The following is a 21,902-nucleotide window of genomic DNA, read 5'->3' on the forward strand; positions in this document are numbered from 1 at the left end:
CCACAGGACGTGCAAAGAAATATAGATGGAAATTGATTGGGTATAGGTGACTCTTAATATAAGACAGATCAAGTGCCAAGTAAATAAAAAATAAGGAAAGATATAAAAGACCTAAACAATATAATCGGTAAGATAAATCAGATATATCAAATACTACACCCTGATAATATAGAACACACCTTTTTCTCAAATGCACAAAGAAAACATCAGTAGGTTCCTAGAAGTAGAAATAGTAAAAACAATAACCTCTGATCACAAAGCAATAGAGTTGGAAATTAATAAAAAAGATTTTTAAAGTGCAGAAGTCCCCTCTACCTGGAAATAAAAATTGACAGGATACAACGCCCACATTTGGCAGTAACTCAAAAGTGGGGAGACCTGGAGATGTCCACTGACATTAAGCTCAGCCTGAGCATTTAAAGCTGTTCCTTCATTCACTCATTTAACAGATTTAACTGAGCAACGGTTGAGACTAACCTAAGATGAAGAAGCTCCTCTCTGCCTTTCAGAGCTTGCTTTGGGTGGGAAAGACTGATAGGGAAATAAGGCAGCTCCAGCCCTGTGGGAGAACTCGTGACTAGGGCATGAAACAAATGCCCAGCTGGGATTCATGTGGATGTGTTGAGGTACCAGGAAGCAGTAGCTGTGCCATATCACAATAGGACTGGGTGGAGTGTGGGGGAGAGCCTCCCTCACCTCTCACTGGCTGTGTGACCCTGAGCAGGTTACTTCACAGGAGCCTCCCTTTCCTCATCTCGCTGGGAATCAACATCTGGCATAGGAGAAGGGTCCAATTAGTGTGTTCTTGCTGCTTATTGACTTGAAGCTGGTCAGGTTATAACTGGAGAGTGTATTTGTTAGGGCCACATTCTAATGAAACATTGGCTGGCTATGTCCACAGCAGGAGATGGGGGTCAAGGGTGAATGGCCCGGAATGAAGAACAACTGAAAGGGTATGTACATTGATAAAAAAAAAGAAGACTAAAGGGAGACCTCGAAGGATTTCAGAGACCTTCTTGCCCTGGTGCCTTTACATACTTTGTGTCATCATCCAGAGAACAAGCATACCTACTCTGGTGCTTCAACAGGCTAGTGGGACAGACATCCCGGTCATAGTGTAATGAGCTCCCTGTCATACAGAGATCCGAGCAGCCCCTGCTGGTCTTCTGAATGCATCACTCATCACCTTGGATCCAGGACTTCAACTTCTGCCCTTTGGAAATCATCCAAAATATAATGGACAAAATTGGCAACCACCCAAATGTCCAAGAAGTATGCACTAATTAAGTAATATGGCTCTATCTATACAGTGGAGTGTTATGCAAGCATTAAAAATCACTCTTGAGAAAATAGTTTTGATCACATAGGAATTGCTTCTGCTATCAAGAGTGAAATAGGCAAAATAGTAAATCATTTGTTTATAGTATGACATCATTAAAGAAAATATGTTTAGAAAATTAGGATCATGTATGTTCTTTGGTTCTCTTGCTTTATATTTTTACGTACCTTCCAGATTTTCTACAATGTGTGTGAGTTATACTTATCATTTCTACTAAGTAAACAAAAAATATGGCTCTAGAAGAGATTCCTAAAATGAGTGAAAGTGCAGACAGAGATACCCTGGGGACCAGCACAAAGATCATTTTAGGAAGCTCTGGATCACTTCTCAGTTTTCTTCATTGACAACCATGGAATTCAATTAAACTCAGAAAACATTTGTTTCATCCTTAACAAGCACAAGGCTCTGTGCTAGAAACTTTCATTCAGAAGAGCCAGGGACAAGGATCATTCACAGCAAAACGTGACCAGGCCTTTGAGGGCAAAGGGAAGGGAGTCTGAACTCTGAGTGACTCCATATATTTTGCCAGGGACTGGGACATTCTCTACAATTTTCTAAATAAAATTTTCTTTCATTTGCCTAAAAGTAAAAATTGACAACATGCAACACTTGGAGGAGGAGGGAAAAGATGTCACAGAACTCAGTCCAACAAAACTTGCTGTAGAAGTCTTTTCTCTCTGGTTCTCCATGGTGGAGTGGGGGGCGGCCAGTCTCGTATGCCCGTGTTGGTGGGAAGTCCTTAAAGCCCAATTAGAGACACCTTGGCAGAACAGACACTTAGGAACCTGTTTTTACAAATCAAGGAGAAGCAACAATGATCTAGTGAAAATAGATCATTCTGACAGGATACTTGGTGAATAAAAATCTCAAAAGCATGCAGGGGGACTTCATGCCATAGACTCAATAATGCCAGAAATAAAATGAATCTCTTTACTTTCTACTTGGAAGGCTCAGGAACATGGTTTCTGTAGCTCATTAGCTATTAAAATTATTAACAAATTATTATTTTCAATTGAAAGTGGTTATGGTATTCATTATTTCCTCTCATGCCAGGACTCTCTTTAGTCTACTCAGAACATGAATTGTCCAAAGCAATCCAAAGTTTCTAAATAGTTTTGGACCAGGTTCACTGACTTTGGCCCGGCAAGCCACTCAGGGTTGAGTGGCTAAAGGAATCCGTTACGTAATTTATTGAGAACTTAATTGAGACTAATTATTATCTCTCATTGCCTTGCCTGAAGAACATCTGCCCAGCATCTGCTGTGACTCCATTTGGTTGGGATGTTTGAATTTTTCTGTGAAGTGAAATAAGGGGCATGAATATTTTATTGTGGATTTATCCCACTGTAACTTTTTATAGGAAACTGCTGGTTGTTTTATTAGCCAGCAGCGTTAATAGACAGTGTCTCTCCTGCTGGAGCCAAGGTTTAGGGTGTACTAAGAACACACTGCCTTAGCGAGATCTGCCCCTGAGGAGGAGGTGGGCGGGTCTGTGAAATATGTGGCTAAGTCAGTGTTTGGGAGCAGGGGGTGCAGATCCTGGACTGTTCTGTGATGTGCCCGCTAAGACCCAGGTCCGTCCAGAAGGGGGCACAAGTTGATAACAGGTTGACCGTATATGACCAATCACTGGCATATCCATGTGAGAAATGAATAGGAGCCATTCACCCCATTTCACAGAGGGAAAAACAAAGTTTCAGAAGTTCAGCAGCCAAGGTCATCAAAGACTTAATGAGCCCAAACTAGAACCGAGCCTCTTGCCTCCTAGGAGGCTCCTGGCCATGACGAGGTGAGGATATTCTTAGGGGAAACAATATCCTTCACACTGTTTGGGAACCAGGGGCAGAAGAGGGCATATCCAGGACCACCGGAAGAGCTCCTGGAGGGGCAAGTACTTGAGATTGGACAACTGAGAGAAGTGAGGAGGCTGTGCAGGCAGAGGGAATAGTGTCTGAGTCTCCAGGTCTGGGAATATCAAGCAGTCTGGAGAGGGAGGAACACATGGGGCCAACCAAAGCCAGGGGGGCAAGGCTGGTCCTCCTACCTTGATCTGTCCTAAGTCTTATTTTCCTTAGTGCAGAGTCTTATTTTTGTTTGCTTTCATACATTCATGAAAACATCTGCAATCCCTAGTGGGATGATGGAGGAGCATGGGATGAAGGAATGACTAAATTATCGGACTGGGCCTTGAGTGCAACTGACCCCTTGAGTGGGACTTCAGGATGTGAAAGACAGTAAGCACTAGGGAGCCATCGAAGGTTTTAGAGTGAGGAAGTCACATGACTGAAACCATGGCAGAGGTGCACAGACTACTTGGAAGGAAAAAGAGATCCCATGATGGGGAGGCCAGTTAGGAGACTGTTACAATACCCCAGGCAAGGGTTGCCATGGAAATGGGGAAGAGAGGTAGATTTGAGATCCCTTATGAGGGTTGGCTTGGTGGCACTTAGCAGCTGCTTGTTCATGGCTCAGGGAGCAGTCCAAGCTGCCCTCTAACCCTGCATGGCTGGTCTCTGGAAAAGGAGGGGCCACCAGTTTTGGCAGTGGGGCAAAGAGGAATGGTTTGTGACCTTGCCCACCCAGAACCAGAGGTGTGGTGGGACCCCTGCTGTCCTCTAGGTTGTCAATCACACAGGCCTGGAGTTCCCAAAGTGGAGAGTCAGGAGGCCTGTGCATCAAAATACCGATGGAAATCATACCGATGGAAATCATTCCCTTTTCCCTAGGAAAAGGGAAGGGGAAAAAGGGAAGGGGAAGGGGAAGGGAAGGGAAGGAAAGGAAAGAAAGGAAAGGAAAGGAAAGCCATGGGAACAAAGGAGCCCAGGACTGAACAAGGGGAGGGCTGAGATTCCTTGGAGAACAGGGGAGGAGGAGGCTTCAGAGAAGTAGAAGGCAGGTGGCAAGAGCTCCCAGCACCTGAGAAGTCAAGGAGGAACAAGCAAATATCAGGCAGAGCTGTTGCCAGGGTCAGAAGTGTCAAAGCTCTCATCTACACTAAGGATTGTTATGACGAGTTATGCTCACCAAAGACCCTTAGTCATTTTAGTTAATGCAGGAAGGAAGACGCCGCAGGATGCCAGCCACCAAGCAAGATTGGGGCCCCGCATCACCGGCCATCTCCACATGGCTCTGGCCTGGGTGTCTGTCACCCCTGGGGAATTTCTTCCCAGGCTCACTGTGGACATGACCTTTACAAGCCACACCAGCAGGGCCACCACTTCTAATACAGCAGCATGTTACGAGGCACCAGGGATTCGAAATAGACCAACAAAGTGTAACCATGGAGGCTGTTGTCCAGGGGCCTGGCTGGCTCCTGTCTGCTCTGGGGGTGCCCGGAAGCGCCTTTGGCAGGAGGGGCACAGGGAGCAAATGTGAGGCTTGCAATTAAAGATAGTCGTGTGTGGGGAAGTGAGCAGAGCTGTAAATTCCCTTGCTCATAAAGCTGCACGCCAGAACCCTTGCAGGGCGAGCTCGGAGACAGAGTCAGCCAGCTTTTTCAGGCTGGTCGTGTTGGAGCCCTGCCCCTGCCCCTCTGAACACAACGGCCTTTCCCCTCTGTACCCTTTCCAGAAGACACAGAGCTGGCTCACTCCACCTCTGGAGAACTCCCCCTAGGAATAGTTTCAGAGAATCTTGTGAAATTCTGAGCATTTTCATAGCCAAAGCGAGGCAGTGGCAGGGGTGGAATGTCAGGGAGGTCTGCTTGCATGTTTTCATGTTGAATAATTTTGTGGGGCTGGGCAGCTGGGCCAGCTGGGCAGGGGCTCCTGCTGGCGTTACTCAGGCCTCTGCGTATTTCTACAGCCCACTCTTCAGGATTTTGGTGTTGGTTTCGAATTGGTACCACTCAGACTGCTGTCTTGGGAAAACCATGTCACATCATGAATCTGGGGGAGTCTTTTTGTCCTAATCTTTTTAGGACAAAATTCTTGGGACTCACCTATTAAGCCAACCAAAAGACAAATTACAGGAAGGTGGGGTCAAAGCATTGACAGAGGACCCGTGTGGCGAGCCGATAGTATAGAGTGGCCTCTTCAGGTCAGAGCCAGAGGAAGACACACATCCAGCCTCTCTGGTTTAGGTTCAGAACCACCATAGCTGCCTCCTTGGAAAATTAAAGTGAGAAGTCCTAGACCAGAGGCTGCGGAACCAAATTCCACAGCAGATATGGCTTGGCCTGCACAGGCATCTTAAGGTTTTAGAGTTCATTTCCAACATTTTAAAATCAGATTGCAATAAGACTCTGAATTTTCAACATTACTTTTAAAAAGGAAAGATGTGGCAATACTTGACCCACATGGCAACTGTGGGCTGGAGCCCAGTGGCTCCCAGGACAGGCACCGTGTTCATTCTCAGTTGACCACAGTCGCTGCCACTCTCAGAAGTCAAAGTTAGTTAGTACATACTGACCTGGCTCTGGGTTGTGTAAGCATTTTTCTTATAAAAATGTTTATATGTACAGAAAAGTCTGAGTTTAACAAACAACTATGCCTGCACCTCCCAATTTTAACAAATTTTCATGATTGCCATATTTTAAGTAATCTAAAGTAATAGCATGTTATTAAAATAATATAATACAGATACATTAAAAGTCCCCCTTGACCCCTCCCAGTGCTATTCTTCTCCCCTCCTCCATTAGTGGGTATGCTTCCCCCGCTAATTTTCAAACTTTTACCATATATGCATATATCCACAAACAAGAGAGTATTGTTTGGTGCATTTAAACAGGCTCTGAATGTATGTATGTTCATCTTGCCTTTGGGATCTAGCCACGTTGCCACTGTGGCTCTGGTACACCCATTTTCTTTGCTCTATGTGATTTCATCTTAGGTATTTAGTCGTTTGCCATTGATGGACATTTGGGTTGTTTGCCAGTTGGGGCTTATGTAAACAATTATGCAGTGAACATCCTTTTCCAATTTCCTTAGACACATGTGCAAGTTGTATCCCAGAAGTGTAATTACACAGTCATAGGTCTGCACACCTTGAGCTTTCCTCCAAAGGCTTAACCTAGCGTTACCAGGTCACCAGCACTGTAAGGGCTCCCATTGCTCCAGTCATGAACAAATCTGGTTTAGTCAGACTTTATAGTGTTGCCATCTGATGGGGAGGAAATGGTGCCTCATTGTTTGATTTTTTTAAATTCCCCTATGCTGTAGTGAGGTTGAGTGTTTTCATATGTTAAGAGGATATTTATATTTTTTCTGTGATTTATCCTCCTGTTGTTTGTGCATTATCCTGTTGGGCTACTTATCTCTTACTAACTGATTTACGAGCATTCTTTGTACATCTTGGATTATAAATATTTTCCCTTATTTGAGGCCTCTTTTTTCACCTATGGTATCTTTGAGTAGAAGCTTTTATCTTTAATTTAGTTAAATTGGTTAACTTTAAATTTAGGAATTGTGCTTCTTTTGTCTTGTTTGACAATTTCTTCCTGACTTTTCAACTACAAATATGTTTTCCTGTGTGTTCTTCCAGAACTTTTAAGGTTTGGCTTTTCTTGCATATAAGAAGACTTTAACACATCCAGAATGTCTTTTTCTGTATAGTATGAGTTGAGACAATGAATTAATTTCTTCCATATGATAACCTATGCCTCTCCTCTGTATTATGCAATGGCTAGTTCACCCCGTTCCCACTGATAGATAAGGCTGTATTTATGGTAACCAAGATAACAAAACACACCATGCTTTCTGACCACAAGAAAATTACATTGGAAATAAGCAGTAAAAAGATAGTGACCCACTTTTCTCTATATTTTTGGAAATTAAAAATATATATAACTCATGGGTTAGGAGGAAATGATATTGGAAATTACAAAATTTTCAGAACTAACAATTAACATTTCTTTTTTTCTCCCTATTTTTGGGAAGCTGTGGATTATATTTCTGTTCTTTTGATGGTTATCCTTAAATGTGACCCAGGTACCTTAACTATAATGGTTTCAGTAGAGTCCAAAGTACTCAGAATCGCTAGCCTCTTCCTAAACAACACAGTGCCCTTAGTGCATGTGACCCTCAAACAGCCTCTACTTGTTCCTCTTATTATCTGGAAATTTGGTGTTACTATATTGAAAAACCAAAAATATTCTGATATAACAAAAAGTTATATTAATTAGATGAAACAGACAAAATTCCTAGAAATACAAACTACTGTAACTGACTCAAGAATAATTAGATAACCTGAACAAACCCATAACAAGTAAAGAGACTGAATTAGTAATAAAAAAAATTCCCACAGAAAAAAAGCCCAGGATCAGATGGCTTTACTGGTGAATTTTACGAAACATCTAAGGAAGAATTAATACCAATTTTTCACAACCTCTTCCAAAAAGTAGAAAAGGAAGCACTTTACAACTCATTCTATGAGGCCAGTATTACCCTGATGACAAAACCAGACAAAGACATCACAAGAAAACTACATGCCAATATTGCTTATGAATATAGACACAAAAATCCTCAACAAAATATTAGTAAATTGAATCCAGCAATATAAAAAGGATTATATACCATGATCAAGTGGAAACTTATGCTGGGAATGCAAGGTCCATTTATCATCTGAAAATCAAATAATATATCACATCAGTAGAATAAAAGACAAAACCACATTATTGTCTCAATTAACACAAACACAAAGTATTTTCAAAATTCAATACTCTTTCATGATCAATACACTCAGCAAACTAGGAATAGATGGGAATTTCCTCAACCTCATGAAGGCATCTACAAAAAACCCACAGGAACCATCATACTTAACTGGTGAAAGACTAAAGGCTTTTCCCCTAAGAGAGGAACAAGACAAGAATGTCTGTTTTCACTGCTTATATTCAACACTGTACTGGTGGTTCTAGCCAGGGCAATTAGGCAAGAAAATGAAAAAAAAGGCATCTAGGTTAGAGATGTAAAACTATATGTATTTGCAGATGACATGATCTTCCGTATAGAAAATTCTGAAGAATCTAGTAAAAAGCTACTAGAACTAGTATATTTGCTGGAAAAACAAAATTCAACTGAGTAAATTCAAAGATCTAATTGGCTTTATTTATCAATTCATGAACCAGTCAGGATCCCATCTAGCAACTAGAAGAGCACTCCAAGGGGTTGTACAAAATGGGAGATTTTTACTGGCAGAAAGAGGGTGGGCAAGAAAAGTATTAACAAAAGAAAAGATTGCTTCAATCCAGATCATCTTCTTCTGGGGGAAGGGAAGGGCTTTATCATAACATTACCTCACTAGTGTTGATCAGGAAATTTCAGATTGACTCTTAAAGGTCACATTTCTGGAAGGGATTGAAGCTGCAATTAAGTCTTTGTTTGCTGTCATGGGGGGCAAATGACACCACTTCGGGCTTGTTGTTTTTAACATATGAGTTGAGCAAGGTTACAGGATGTAAGAATGATATACAAAAATCAGTTCTTTTTCTCTACCCTTGCAATGAATAGTCTGAAAAGGAAATGAAGAAAATAGTTCCATTTACAGTAGAATCAAAAACAATAAAGTACTTCAGAATAAATTTAACAAAAGACTTATACACTGCAAATGACAAAACATTATTTAAAGATGTTAATGAATATCTAAATACATCCCATTAGAAGGCTTAGTCTTGTTAAGAGGGCAGTACTCCTCAAACTGATCTACTGATAAAACATAAATCCCTATCAAAATTCCAGCTGTCTTTATTGTGCAAATGAACAAGCTGATCCTAAAATTTATGTGGAATTGCAAAGGGTTCCAAATAGTCAATACAATCTTTAAAAACAAGAACAAAATTGGAGGACTTAATGCTTCTTAGTTTCAAAGATTACTATAAAGCTAGAGTAATCAAGACAGTATGGGACTTGCATAAAGAGAGACATATAGAACAATGTAATATAAATGAGTAAATGAATATTCTCACATTTACTATCAGTTAATTTTCAGCAGTGCAACAGAGAAAGAATCATCTTTTCTACAAACGGTACTGAGACTCTGGATGTCCACATACAAAAGATAGAAGTTGGATCCCTAGCTTATACCACAGATAAAAAATTAACTCAAAATGGATCAAGCACCTACATGTAAGTGCTAAAGCTATAAAACTCGTACAGGAAAACATAGGCATAGACCATAAATAAATAAATGATTGATTACTATATGATTCATCAAAAAAAAAAACCAAAACATAGGCATAAATCTTCCTGACTCTAGATTAGGCAATGGTTTCTTAGATATGAAAGCAAAAGCACAAACAATAAAAGAAAGAAAGAAATTAAACATTATAAAAATTTTAAACTTTTGTTCTTCAAGGCCATCAAGAAAATGAAAAGATAGCCCAAAGAAGGGAAAAAAAATTTTCATAAATCATATATCAGAAAAAATAATTTTATCTAGACCATATCAAAAACTCTTACAACTCAATAATAAAAAAACCAAATAACCCAACTAAAAAATGGGCAAATCATCTGAACAGACATTCTTTTTTTTTTGCTAATGTGAATTTTCTTTATTATTGAAACTTTCTCAGATTATGCAATTCTTTAGTAAAACAGTATTGAGTCACTAACAATAGGAAACATGTTTTTCACACATTTAGTAGAACACAAATTGAACAGACGTTCTCAAAAGAAGATACGCAAATGGCCAATAAGCACATGAGAAGATGCTCAACATCATCAGCCATCAGGGAAATACAAATCAAAACCACAATGAAATGCAACAAGTAGTATTGGGGAAACTGGATATCAAGATACAAAAGAATGAAGTTGGACCTTTACCTTATACCATGTACAAAAATAAGCTCAAAATGGAGCAAAGACCTACATATAAGAGTTAAAGCTAAAACTCAGAATAAAACATAGGAAAAAAGCTTCATTACATTGGATTTGGTAATGACTTCTTAGATATGACACCAAAAGCATAGGCAACAGAAGGAAAAATAGATAAATTGAACTTCAAAATTAAAAACTTTTTTGTATCAAAGGACATAATCAATGAAGTGAAAACGCAACCCAAAGAATGGGAGAAAATATTTGCAAATCACATATTTGATAAAGAAGCAATATCCAGAATGTATAAAGAATTCTTACAACTAAACAACAAAAGGCACCCCATTAAGAAATAGGCAAAGAACATGTTTACTCATTTCTCCAAAGAAGATATGCACATGGCCAATAAGTACATGAAAAAATGCTCATCACCACTAATCGTTAGGGAAATGCCAATCAAACCACAATGAGGTAACCACTTCATACCCGTGAAGATAGTTATTATTAAAAAACAGCAAATAAGGTGAGGATGTGGTGAAATTGGAACCCTTCTACATTGTTGAATGGAATGTCAAATGGTACAGCCACTGTGGGAAACAGTATGGTGTTTCCTCAAAAAATTAAACATAGAATTACCATGTGGTCCAGCAATTTCACTTCTGGGTATATACCCAAAAGAACTGAAAGCAGGGACTCAAACAGAAATTTGTACAACCATCTTCATAGCAGCACTATGCACAATAGTCAAAAGGTGTAAGCAACACAAGTGTTCCTCTCTGGACAAATGGATAAATGAAATGTGTTACATGTGTACAATGGAATATTATTCAGCCTTCAAAAGGAAGGAAATTCTGACACATGCTGCAACATGGATGAACCTTGAGGACATTATGCTAAGTGAAATTAGACAGTCACAAAAGAACAAACATTGTATGATTCCACTTATATGAGGTACCTTGAGCAGTCAAAGTCATAGAGACAGAAAGTAGGATGAGAGTTGCCAGGGGCTGGGGGGAGAGGGGAATAGGAGGTTACTGTTTAATGAATCTAGAATTCAGTTTGGGAAGGTGAAAAGTTTGGGAGAGAATGGTGAGGGTTATACAACAATGTGAATGTATTTAATGCTACTGAACCGTACACTGCAAAGTGGTAAAAATGGTAAATTTTGTATACAGTTTACCACAGTAAAATGAAACCACAATGGGATATCACTTCACACCCACTAGGATGGCTATAATCAAAATGATAGATAATAGAAAAAATTTATGAGAGTGTGGAGAATTTAGAATTTCATACACTACTGTAGAAATGCAAAATGGTGCAGCTGCTTTGGAAACAGTCTGGCATTTCTCAAATTGTTAAACATAGCATTAGCATATGATCCAGCAATTCCACTCCTTGGTATATACTCCAAAAAAATGAGAACATATGTCCACACAAAAATTGTACACAGATGCTCACTGCAGCATTATTCATAATAGCCGAAATGTGGAGACAACCCAAATGTCCATCAGCTGATGAACCCATAAATAAACATGGTGTATCTATACAATCAAGTATTATTCAATGATAAAAAGGAATGAAATACTAATAGATGCTATAACATGGATGAGCCTTGGAAACATTATGCTAAGTGAAAGAAGCTGGGCACAAAGAACCACATGTTATGTGATTCCATTTATATGAAATGTCCAGAAGAGGCAAATCTATAGAGACAAAAAGTAGATTAGTGATTGCCTGGGGCTGAGAGGGTTAGGAGGGGGGCATGTATTGGGAGATGACAGCTAAGAGGTGTGGAGTTTCTTTTGGGGGTAATAAAAATATTCTAAAATTGATTGCGGTGGTGATTTCACACCACCACAATATATTTCAGAATATACTGAATTGACCTCTTTACATGGATGAATTGTATGGTATGTGAATTATGTCTCAATGGAACTGTTACAATAGTTCTTCTACTTGCTAATGTATGACCTTGGGCAAGCCACTTAACCTCTCTGTGCCTTGATTTCCTCACCTGTAGAATGGCTCTCCAAAGGATTGTTACAGGGATCAAATAATTTGAATCATGTTAAGTGCTGAGAACATGGCCTGGCACATAGGAAGCTCCCAAAACGGTTAGCTGGTGCAATATCTAGAGAAGCCATTCTTAAAACATTTTCCCTTAAGCCATGTTTTAGCAAAGCATTGAAGTCTTCCCTTCCCTCCCTTCTCCCTCCCTCCCTCACTCCCTTCCTTCCTTCCTTTCTCTTCCTTTCCCCAGCACATGAAAACTAACCACAGTGACTCAAGAACCTTTTCAGGAAAACGCAGCAAGTTCTTAGACCCTGACCCAGCCTGATTTCAGGATGGAATTATGTCCTCCAGCAGAAGCTCACATGCACAGGCCGATGTATTCGCTCCTCATCATGCACTCCAGGCTCTCATTTCCTCCTATAAAAAACAAATATGTGAATAATATTACTTTTCAGGGAAATATATATGAGAACTCATAATTCTCAAGTTTTAAATGGAGAAATGCTGGATTGAAACTTCGTGTGCAGCTCTAAAGCGTCCCCCTCTGTCCCCTGGGAGAACATCACAGCCCAGCTTGCTAAGTCCCGGTTGTACCTCCTTACCCGACTCCTTTCACAGACATCTGTTCAATAAAAGCAGCCACGTATCTTCGGAGACTTTAAATGGCACATGTGTTTTGATTGCTCTCATAACGGAGTTGCTGGCTCCAATCTGCCCTGAGCTGTGAGAGTGGCTCGGGCAGACAGAGAGTCTGTCGCTGCCGAGTCCTCCGTGGTGTTTTTGGGACGAGGCCCAGGAGGTTCGGCTCTTGGCCAGCCGGCCTCTGCCACGTCTCCTCACCCCAGGCTGGCGGCACACGTGGTGACCACAGCCCGGGTGCCCTGGGAGAGGCCTTGTCATCTACGGGAAGGCAGAGTGGTGTTAGCCTGACCTTGGCCAGACATTCAGAGCCTAGGGGCCAGCAGCCCTGCACCAGGGAGAGAGGGAAGAGACTCCCATCCTTGGAGCTCCCCTGCAGGCATCTCCCTGGGGCCTTTACCTGCCGTAGCCGTAAGGTCATCCATCATCAGGTCCTCACAACTGTGCTCCCAGTTCTTGCCCCTGCTTTATGGATGAAGGCCAGGTGCTCAGAGGAGAGAGATAACTCGCACCAAGTTATAGGACTCAGCACTCAAACAGGTTTTTCATATTCCTCTCATCTGAATCACACAAATATATTGAAATTTTTTTAAAAATTAAAACTAATTTGTTTTGGTTCCAAATGCCCACATAGACTGCCCATTCCAGAGGGCTTTGAGGAACAACAGCTCCTCTGAATAAGAAGGATGCCTAGACTGAGAATAATAGTTACAGCAATAATAACAGCTGCTAGTTATCAGGCCCATAGAGTGTGAGGCCTGCACTGACCGTGTGGCAAAGGCTTGAGTACTGACTTGTCCAAGGTCACACAGCTGGCAAGTTGGTGGAGTGGACTCAAGTCCAGGCCCATCTGACACCAGCATCCTGAATGTGACCTTCTGAGACTTTGAGAATGTCTGATTCTAGTAAGTGGGCACCTTTCACTCTCAGGGCATCCTGATGAGGTTGGTCAGGTGTTCCCTAACCAGAGCAAGATTGTATAAATACAAAAAGGAAGCTTCTGGGTTGGGGCACAGAGGACCCACCCACTTAATAGCTAGCGGGCCTTAGGCCAGTCTTGCTGTCTCTCCAAGTTGGTTTCTCCATCCGTGAAGCAAGACAAGCAGGCCCTGAGCCACCTTCCTCTGGGAGTTCAGGTGGGTGTGAAGGCAAGATGGTGCTGGGAAAGGACTGCGCACAAACAGGAGGGACACCTTGGAGACGTGGGGCTGACCCACAGTGGGAGATGCAGGCCTGTTCCTTCAAACTCTCTCTTGGCAGAGGAGAAATGAGAAGTGAGATCTTTGATCTGTTTGCTTTCCAACTCAGACTGCCTGAGCCCCCTGGGCTAGGAATGGACAGGATCACTCTTCAGGCCAGACTCTTTATCAAGATGCACTGACCCACTGGCCCACTGACCCAGGTCACCAAATCCCAAGGGGAGACAGCAGCCAAGCCCTGGCTGAGGCCGAGCCTTCCCCTCACACATGCTGCCCACCGCCAGGTCCCTGGCCTCCCTCCCCTGCTGGCCTCCAGAGTCTCGGACGTGGCACAGGTCTCCCACAGGTCATCTGCTCTGCCATTTGACCCAGATGACTTCCATGAGGCACTGCCAGTGGGCAGGGGTGGCCTTTCTAGACAGATAGGTCCACGAGAGGAAGCTCCCTGTCTGTCCTGGAGCCACTGCTTCCAGCCCTCAGCCATTCTCAGCATTTCCTTCTCACGCAGATGTCCCCTCTCACGTTCTCACTCATGCTTCCTGCCCACGCACAGTCTGCTTGACCAGAGGGTCCCAAGTCATGAGACAACTCGCATCAGGTCTTGTTTCCAAAGCTTGGGTGTCACCCCAAGATTGAGGGTCTGTGGAGCCCACTCTGTAGGCATCAAACCAAATCTGCCAAGGGGCGCCCGCGAGGCCTCTCCTCTTCACCCTCCTTCCGCTCTGCATTTACAGCACTGGCAACCCTTCTCCCCAGTTCTCCCCCGGGTCAGCAACCTGTCCTCATGGCTAAATCCGAGGGATGCTCTTCAGGCCTCATCCAACCCCACCCTTCCTGACGTCTCCTGCACTGTCCTCCTGCCCTCCCTAGCCTTGTTCGTCGCCTCTTCTGCTCCTCAGAGCCTCCCATGACTGATTCCAGCCCCAGGTGCTTGTATTCCCCAGCCCCTGCCCCTGCCCTCTATCCTCCTGTAGAAGCTCCCTGGATGAGTTGTTCTTACCCTTGATGTCTACCAGGATTTATTGCTTTTGACTTCCAACCCTGTGTCTCCAATCAGGCAGCACCCTTGAACACCAGAACTGCACCTGCAGACCCTTCCCAGCACCACTCAGCGACCCAGCGGCCACCTTCAAAGTGGTGCCCACCCTTCTGCCCCCAGGCCAACTCCCCTCCCTGTGTTCTCCCTCCCAGTGGAGACACCACCAGCATCCTCTGGGCCAGTCAACATCCTGAGCTTGATTCTTGCCTCCTTTCTCTCCATGACCCTACATACCCAAAGCCCTGTCAAAACCCTTTCATAGTCTTGTATCAGTGCCTGTTTTCCATTTCTCCACTGCCTTCATGAATGCCATCATCTTGCCCCAGGGCACATGATTAACGAAGACCGCCCAAGGAAACCTCCCTCCTAACCACCCTGAAGTACCCTCCAAGGATTGGCCATCCCAAACTCGCAGCTCTTCCTCAACATTTCATGGGCAGGCGCTCTCTGTCAGAGCACTGAGCCCTGCTTCTTTGGTTGGCCAACTTCATTTTGACTTCAGGACCCAACTCAAGCTCCATTTCCTCCACTGCACTTAGCAGATAGTGAAGACATTGCCTGTTTATATGCTTCCCTCTCCCCCAAGGACCACACACTTGACTGAGCTTTGTGAAGGTGGGACACTGAGCTGAGTGCCCTGGCCCTTGATTCAGGGCTTGGCGTGAAGTTGATACCCATGTGTCTGGGGGACAGATAAGATGAGGTTGGACAAAGTAACCATCCCAGTAGCAGAAACCTCTTTAACCTGCCCTGCAGCTTTCTGGAGCTTTTGGACTGTTTCATATCCTTCTTTTCATGCTGTGGTATTTTACATTTTACATGTAAAATACATGGTATTTTACAAGCATATTTGATGCTATGCTTGGAATTTGCATATCTCTATAACAGATGCTCAGAGAATCACATACAGTCATCTAGTTTTCTTACTTTGATTAATTTAGCTAATGTAAGGAACATTCCTGATTCAGAGATAGGCACAGATTAGGTGCTCAGTCAATGCCAGATCCTTACTATTGACCCATTTTGGAGATGGATAAAGTTGACACCATGGACAGACCACTTGTTATCTTGAACACTTGTTGTGTTGAAATACAACAGCTCACATTTTTTTTACAATTTGAAGTTGTTGAAAATAAATGACCCACCAGTTACTCTTTTTGGTTATCTATACTTGAGATTCACTTTATATTCAACATAAAATAACTGTGTTAGAAGAATGTGATCCTGAAGATGCCATTGTTTCTTTGTGAGACTGTCACATTTCAGCAGATTTCATGAGATCTTTACCTAGTTTAAGTCTCAGCCAAATCAAGACTTGAATAGAAACTGAATTTTGAACGTAAGATAAAATTTCTCAGGACTGTTAATGTGATGCATGTAGTAGGCAAAATAATGACCCCCAAAGATGTCTACATCCTAATCCCTGGAACTCATGAAAATGTTAGGTTACTTGTCAAAGGAAAGTTAGAGCTGCAGGTGGAATTAGGTTGTTATGGGTCTCCCCTGAAAGATGTTACCAGAACCCCGGAGAGAGGTATGGAACAGAGTCCTCTGAGTCCTCAGAAAGAACCCATCCTGCCAACACTTTGATTTTTAACTTCCAGCCTCCAGAGCTGTAAGAGAATAAATTTCTGTTGTTTTAAGCCACCCAGCTTGTGGTACTTTTCACGGCAGCTCTAGGAAACTAATACAGTTTGCTAATCAGCCAGCTTATGGTGGATTATCTGAGTGGGTCCAGTGTAATCACAAGGGTCCTAAAAGCAGAAGACAGAAGCAGAAGAGAAGGTTGGAGTGATGCGATGTGAGAAGAACTCAGCCTGAGTTGATGGCTTTGAAGGCGGAAGAAGGCACCACAAGCCAGGGAATCGGGGCAGTGTCTAGAAGCTGGAAAAGGCAAGGAAGCAGAGTCTTCCTGGAGTCTCCAGAAGGAAACAGCCCTGCCAGCACCTTGATTTTAGCCCAGTGAGACCCACGTCAGATTTCCAACCTCTAGAAATGTAAGATAATCAATCTGTGCTGTTTTGAGCCATTAAGTTTATGGCAATTTGCTACAGCAGCAATTAAAAAAGAATATAGGGTCTCAGGTAGTGACAGAGCTGCCCAAAGCCTAGTAGTCCCCCCTCATCTGCGGGCCATACATCCCAAGCCCCCCAGTAGATGCCTGAAACCCAGGATAGTACTGAACCCTATAGATACTTAGATACTATGTATTTCCTGTGCTAACTGGCAGGGAGCCTATACAGCATGGATAAGCCGGGCAAAGGGATGGTTCACATCCCAGGACGGACCAATTGGGATGGTGGGAGATTTCATCACACTGCTCAGAAGAGCGTGCAGTTTAAACTTATGAAATGTTTATCTCTGGAGTTTTCGATTTAATGTTTTCAGACCGTGGTTGACTGCTAGTAACTGAAACTGGGGAAAGTGAAACCACAGATAATGGTGGAAAACTGTACCTGATTAGAATGATTGAACTTGAAGTATGTGCAGAGGAGCTACACCTGTGCTGGACAGAAGAGGCTGTCCTGACCCCATCGGAACAGGGGAGTGGCCTGGATTAGGGACGTGTTAATGGTGGCTTCATCAAGAATTACAGTTTTATTGCTTTTAAGAACTGCTAACTCAAGCTTGGCTAATGAATGTCACTGTTAAGGTTTTTAGAGGATAAGAGTGAAAAAAGCTCAGGCTGATGTTGTAATTGTAATATACATTGTTGTGTGGAACTGCAGGCCTTTCCCAAGTTACTAGACTTGGGATCAATGGGATTTTACTCTGATGTCCGAGTGTGCGACATCATCCCACTGCCCTAGATGGGCCTCCTGCAGCCAAGGTCCTTGAGGGGAAATGGATTCTTTCAGCCACCAAAAACGAAGTTTTAGGAAGGCCACTTTTTCTCCCCATACCTCACTGAGGTGTTTGTCAAGATCAGAAGCAAAAAGGTCCAGCTGAAAAATAGCTCCGATAACCTGAAGCAGGTGCGCCTGTGACAAAGAGCCCTCTTGTCGGCGGCTCGTCACGCGTTTCAGGCGGGGATAGGTCTGAGGATTCTTCTGGAAAGAGGAGGAGGGATGCATGGGCTCTTTTCCATTCTGTCATCCTTTTGCAAAGCACCAGACACCAGAGGTAAAGGAGAGGAGAACCTGGAGGGCTGGCGGTCCCTCCCAGCTCTACGGGAATCTGACCCCCACAGATCTGACTTTTCCAGCCAGTGATGGGGCTGGAGGAGCCCCCGAGGCAGGACTGCTGAGTCCTCCCAGCAGTTCACCATTCCCCCAGGTGTCCTGGATGTGACCTTTGTGTGAACAGAGTTGGTGTCCACATTCCCTAGAACACATGCTCTGATTGTGTGTCCAGGAATGGAGATGCTGGTACCCTATGGCAATGGCATGCATGTCCAGGGCAGTGACAGTCCCATGAGTGTGACATAGAGGTCCCACTTCCGAGCCTCGGCCCTGGGAAGCACAAGAAATACAAAAGACAGGAGCAGGATTCTAAGCCATTTCACAGTGGGAGTCAGCACAATAATGCCGAACCGGTCTCAACCTAAAACCTAATATTTATATTCACAAAGTTAATTGTAAAAGGCCAGGACAAAGGAGATCTGGCTGAGAGTCAGTTCATGAGAGAGAAAAACATAGTAGGCGCTAACAGAGGTACAGTGTGGTTGCTTTAAAAAAAGCAAAGAAATAGTACAGAGCTGGGGAGCATTCATGAAAACAAGTCCCCATTTAAAGAGAAAATCATCACATTCTCTCTTGCTGCTTTCAAATCACATCTGGACCATTCTGTCCATGACAAATCAGTCCATTTTAAGAACAGTAGTGACTGATTAGAGACTAACAACGGATTGAGAATCTGCAAATTATTTTGATCAAGAGAAGAGAAAACTTGAAAGGGGAACAAAATGGGTAGAAGTTGGTTTGATTCTTTCGGTGATGTTTAAGCAGTTGTCAGGTACTGAAATGGGAGCAAGGTTGCATGCATGTGGGAAGTCTCCATTTCCCACCAAGGAAACACAAAATAATGACAATACTAGTTATGTTATAGGGCTTATGTGTGCCAGGTGCTGCCATAGGCAATTTGCAGGCAGTATGTTACTTGTCCTCATATCCCGAGGCCAGCACTGTGTTTCCATCCCCCTCAGCATGAGCAAGGGGTCTGACAAGAGGAGCTTCACTAGCGTTAGTCCCTGGGCCGTGAAGGGAAGAGTGATGAGCTCTGCCATGGGGACTGGAGATGAGCTCTAGATGAGTTGGCCTGAGCTTGCCCTAATGGACAAGGAGAAACTATGTCGGGATGGAGGGAGGGGCCTGGGTAGCCCCATCTTCTCAACATTTAGTCCAACACCTCCACTACCCCCAGCTGGTTCAAGCCACCTTATCTCCCACCTGGACCATTGCAGTAGCCTCCTCTCCACTCTCCCTGTTGCCACCCCTACCCATCGTAGGCTGGTAGCCACACAGAGTCAGGGTGGCCCTGGAAGGCGTGTCTTCCTTTCTCCGAACCCTCCAGGACTGCATCTCATTCAAGCAAGAGCCACAGCAGCCAACCAGGCCCTGCGTAATCTCCCCCTGCTCCCTCTCATGTCCCTCCTTCTCCTGCTCACCCCCTCCCCCAGCCACACTGGACACCTGGCTGTCCCTCGGCCCTGCCAGCACACCCCTCCACCAGGGCCTTTGCACCTGCTATGCCCTCTGCCTTCAAGTCTTCTCCCACAGAGCACAGGGCTCATGCCTCACTTCCTTCCAGTCGCTGCCCAAATGCCAGGCCATCCCTGCCACCTTGAATAAAGTAGTGCCAACCTCCCTCATCTCCTCTCTGATCTGCCCTGTGCTGTATTACTTTTCTCTGAAGCACTTACTATGGTGTAGCATATTCTCTCTGCATATATGTTATATACACTCTATTACATTATGTTGTATTCTGTTGTACATTGTTCATCCATTTACTGTTTGTCCCATTAGAATAGGAAGACTCAGAGGGCAGGGCTTTGTTTCATTCACTGCCTCATCATCAGAACCTAGATGTTTCCAAACAGTCGGATGGCCTCATCAGATTTGGTTTCAAGTGGGATTTAGGATGAGTCTGACTAATGTGAGAACTGAGTGGTTATCAGGGCTGACCATCCAGATGGAACTGCTTTGTCAAGTAATGAACTCCTGGGAGCTGGGAATATTTGAGGCTCGTCCAGGAACCAGAGCACAGAGTTTTTAAAAAGGCATTCAAAGCCCTGTTTGTGTCCTGAGAAATCATCATTCCCCTTATTCCCATCATAGCCCCTTTCCAACACCCTAAGGCCAACAGAGACCTGACAGAATTGGGATCATTGAAATATTAGGCAGGTAGACAAAGTCTTAGTTGAGCACTTTCAGCTGATGGCCTCAGCAGCCTAGTCTTCCCACGGCCCACAGGTTGCCTCCTCGAGAATGACAGTCCCCACTTAGGAGGGCCCGCCACCCTTTGGAAAGCAGGGAGTCCTGCTGTGTTTAAGCTGGGACTGGGGTGTCCTTTGTCCAGGGCTGTGCTAGTCAGCTTTTGCTGCAGTGACAAACAACCCCAACATCTCTGTGGGGTACAACAGCATCATGCTATTACAGAGCCCAGCAGTCAGGTGGCCCCTGTATTGGACCTGCTGTTCTCATGGCAGAGGACAGGAGGAGTGAGAGACAAACCACATAGTAACTCAAAGCTTCTGCTGAGATGTGGCCAGCTTCGTATCCACTCACACCCCACTGAACAAAGACGGCACAAGACAGCAAGAGGGGGACGTAGGGACAATAACTCAGTCTGCTATTGTGGCGGGGGCCGGGGGGCGGCAGGCAGTTGCAGAAGGATTTCTGTACTGAGTAGGCCACTGAACCACTCTACTCAGATAGCTCTGATATTCTGCTCTGATATTCCAGAATTATTTCCAAAGCCGACTGCAAAGCTGAGTCTGTCTCTTTCCCTCCCACAGCAGGCCCACAATTCCACCATCTGTCTGGAAGGCCCTTTGTTCTCTCACTGTCTTTTCTCTTTCTGGGTAGGTGGGTGGCAGGCCCATGGAGCCCCTGTTCAGCGACCTGTGAGAAGGGCATCCAGCACCGGGAAGTGACCTGCATGTACCAGCTGCAGAATGGCACACACGTCGCCACTCGGCCCCTCTACTGCCCGGTGCCCCGGCCATCGGCATTGCAGAGCTGCGAAGGCCAGGACTGCCTGTCCATCTGGGAGGCGTCAGAGTGGTCACAGGTGGGTGCCTGGACTGCCGCCAGTGCTGAAACCACCACCAGGGCCTCGGGGCCTTGTCTGTAGTGACCCCAAAATGGTTCCTTTCCCTCCCTGCTGTTTTTGACAAACCCCCACGTATCACAGTCCTAGCCAGACCCCAGAGGAGCTCAAAGCCATGTTCTAAGTCACATATTCTCAAATTCCATCAGGGATATCAACATGGCCAAAAGACATGGATAGTGTGGTTTTTTGATAATGTATATCACAGTACTGTTTGGTCCCATTTCCTGTGAAAATTCTCATGTAAATATAGATGGATGGATGGATGGATGGGTGGATGGATAGATACATAGGAGATAGGTAGGTAGGCAGGTAGACAGATAGACACCTTTTAATCTCTTTTGTGCACTTTGGAACTGTAGGGTGGTCAGGTTGGAAAGGTGGTTTCAAAGACTTCCTTCAGTTCCATGGCAGTCTTTGTGGAGCTGCCTTTGCAAGAGGCAGGAGGATGTTGGGAGGGACAGCTTTTAGTGTGTGAGTCGGTTACAAATCTCATGCCATAACACATTTTGGAAAGAGGTCAATTAAGCCTTAATTTTTCACTTTGAAAACTGATCCTAGAAATATTTTATCTTCGGTAATATCATCCTTCAAGGCTTGGCATGGAGTTTGCATTAATGATTTTGATTGTTTGGCTATGAAACAAAAAAAAT

At 44.0% G+C, this 21,902-nt stretch overlaps 1 protein-coding gene across 2 annotated transcripts in view; it reads left to right on the forward strand.

Moving 5' to 3' along the window:
- ADAMTS17 (ADAM metallopeptidase with thrombospondin type 1 motif 17) overlaps nt 1–21,902 on the forward strand; it is a gene marked incomplete at both ends in the record, with an annotated part of 347,780 nt that overhangs the window by 301,820 nt on the left and 24,058 nt on the right. For both annotated transcript variants that reach the window (XM_079701384.1, XM_079701385.1), the window contains one exon: nt 21,006–21,210. In XM_079701384.1, coding sequence (XP_079557510.1) covers nt 21,006–21,210 — 205 coding nt within the window. The remainder of the gene's footprint in view (nt 1–21,005; nt 21,211–21,902) is intronic.

This window comes from Hyperoodon ampullatus, assembly GCF_949752795.1.
Source record: "Hyperoodon ampullatus genome assembly, chromosome: 3".
NCBI classification, from domain to species: Eukaryota; Metazoa; Chordata; class Mammalia; order Artiodactyla; family Ziphiidae; genus Hyperoodon; species Hyperoodon ampullatus.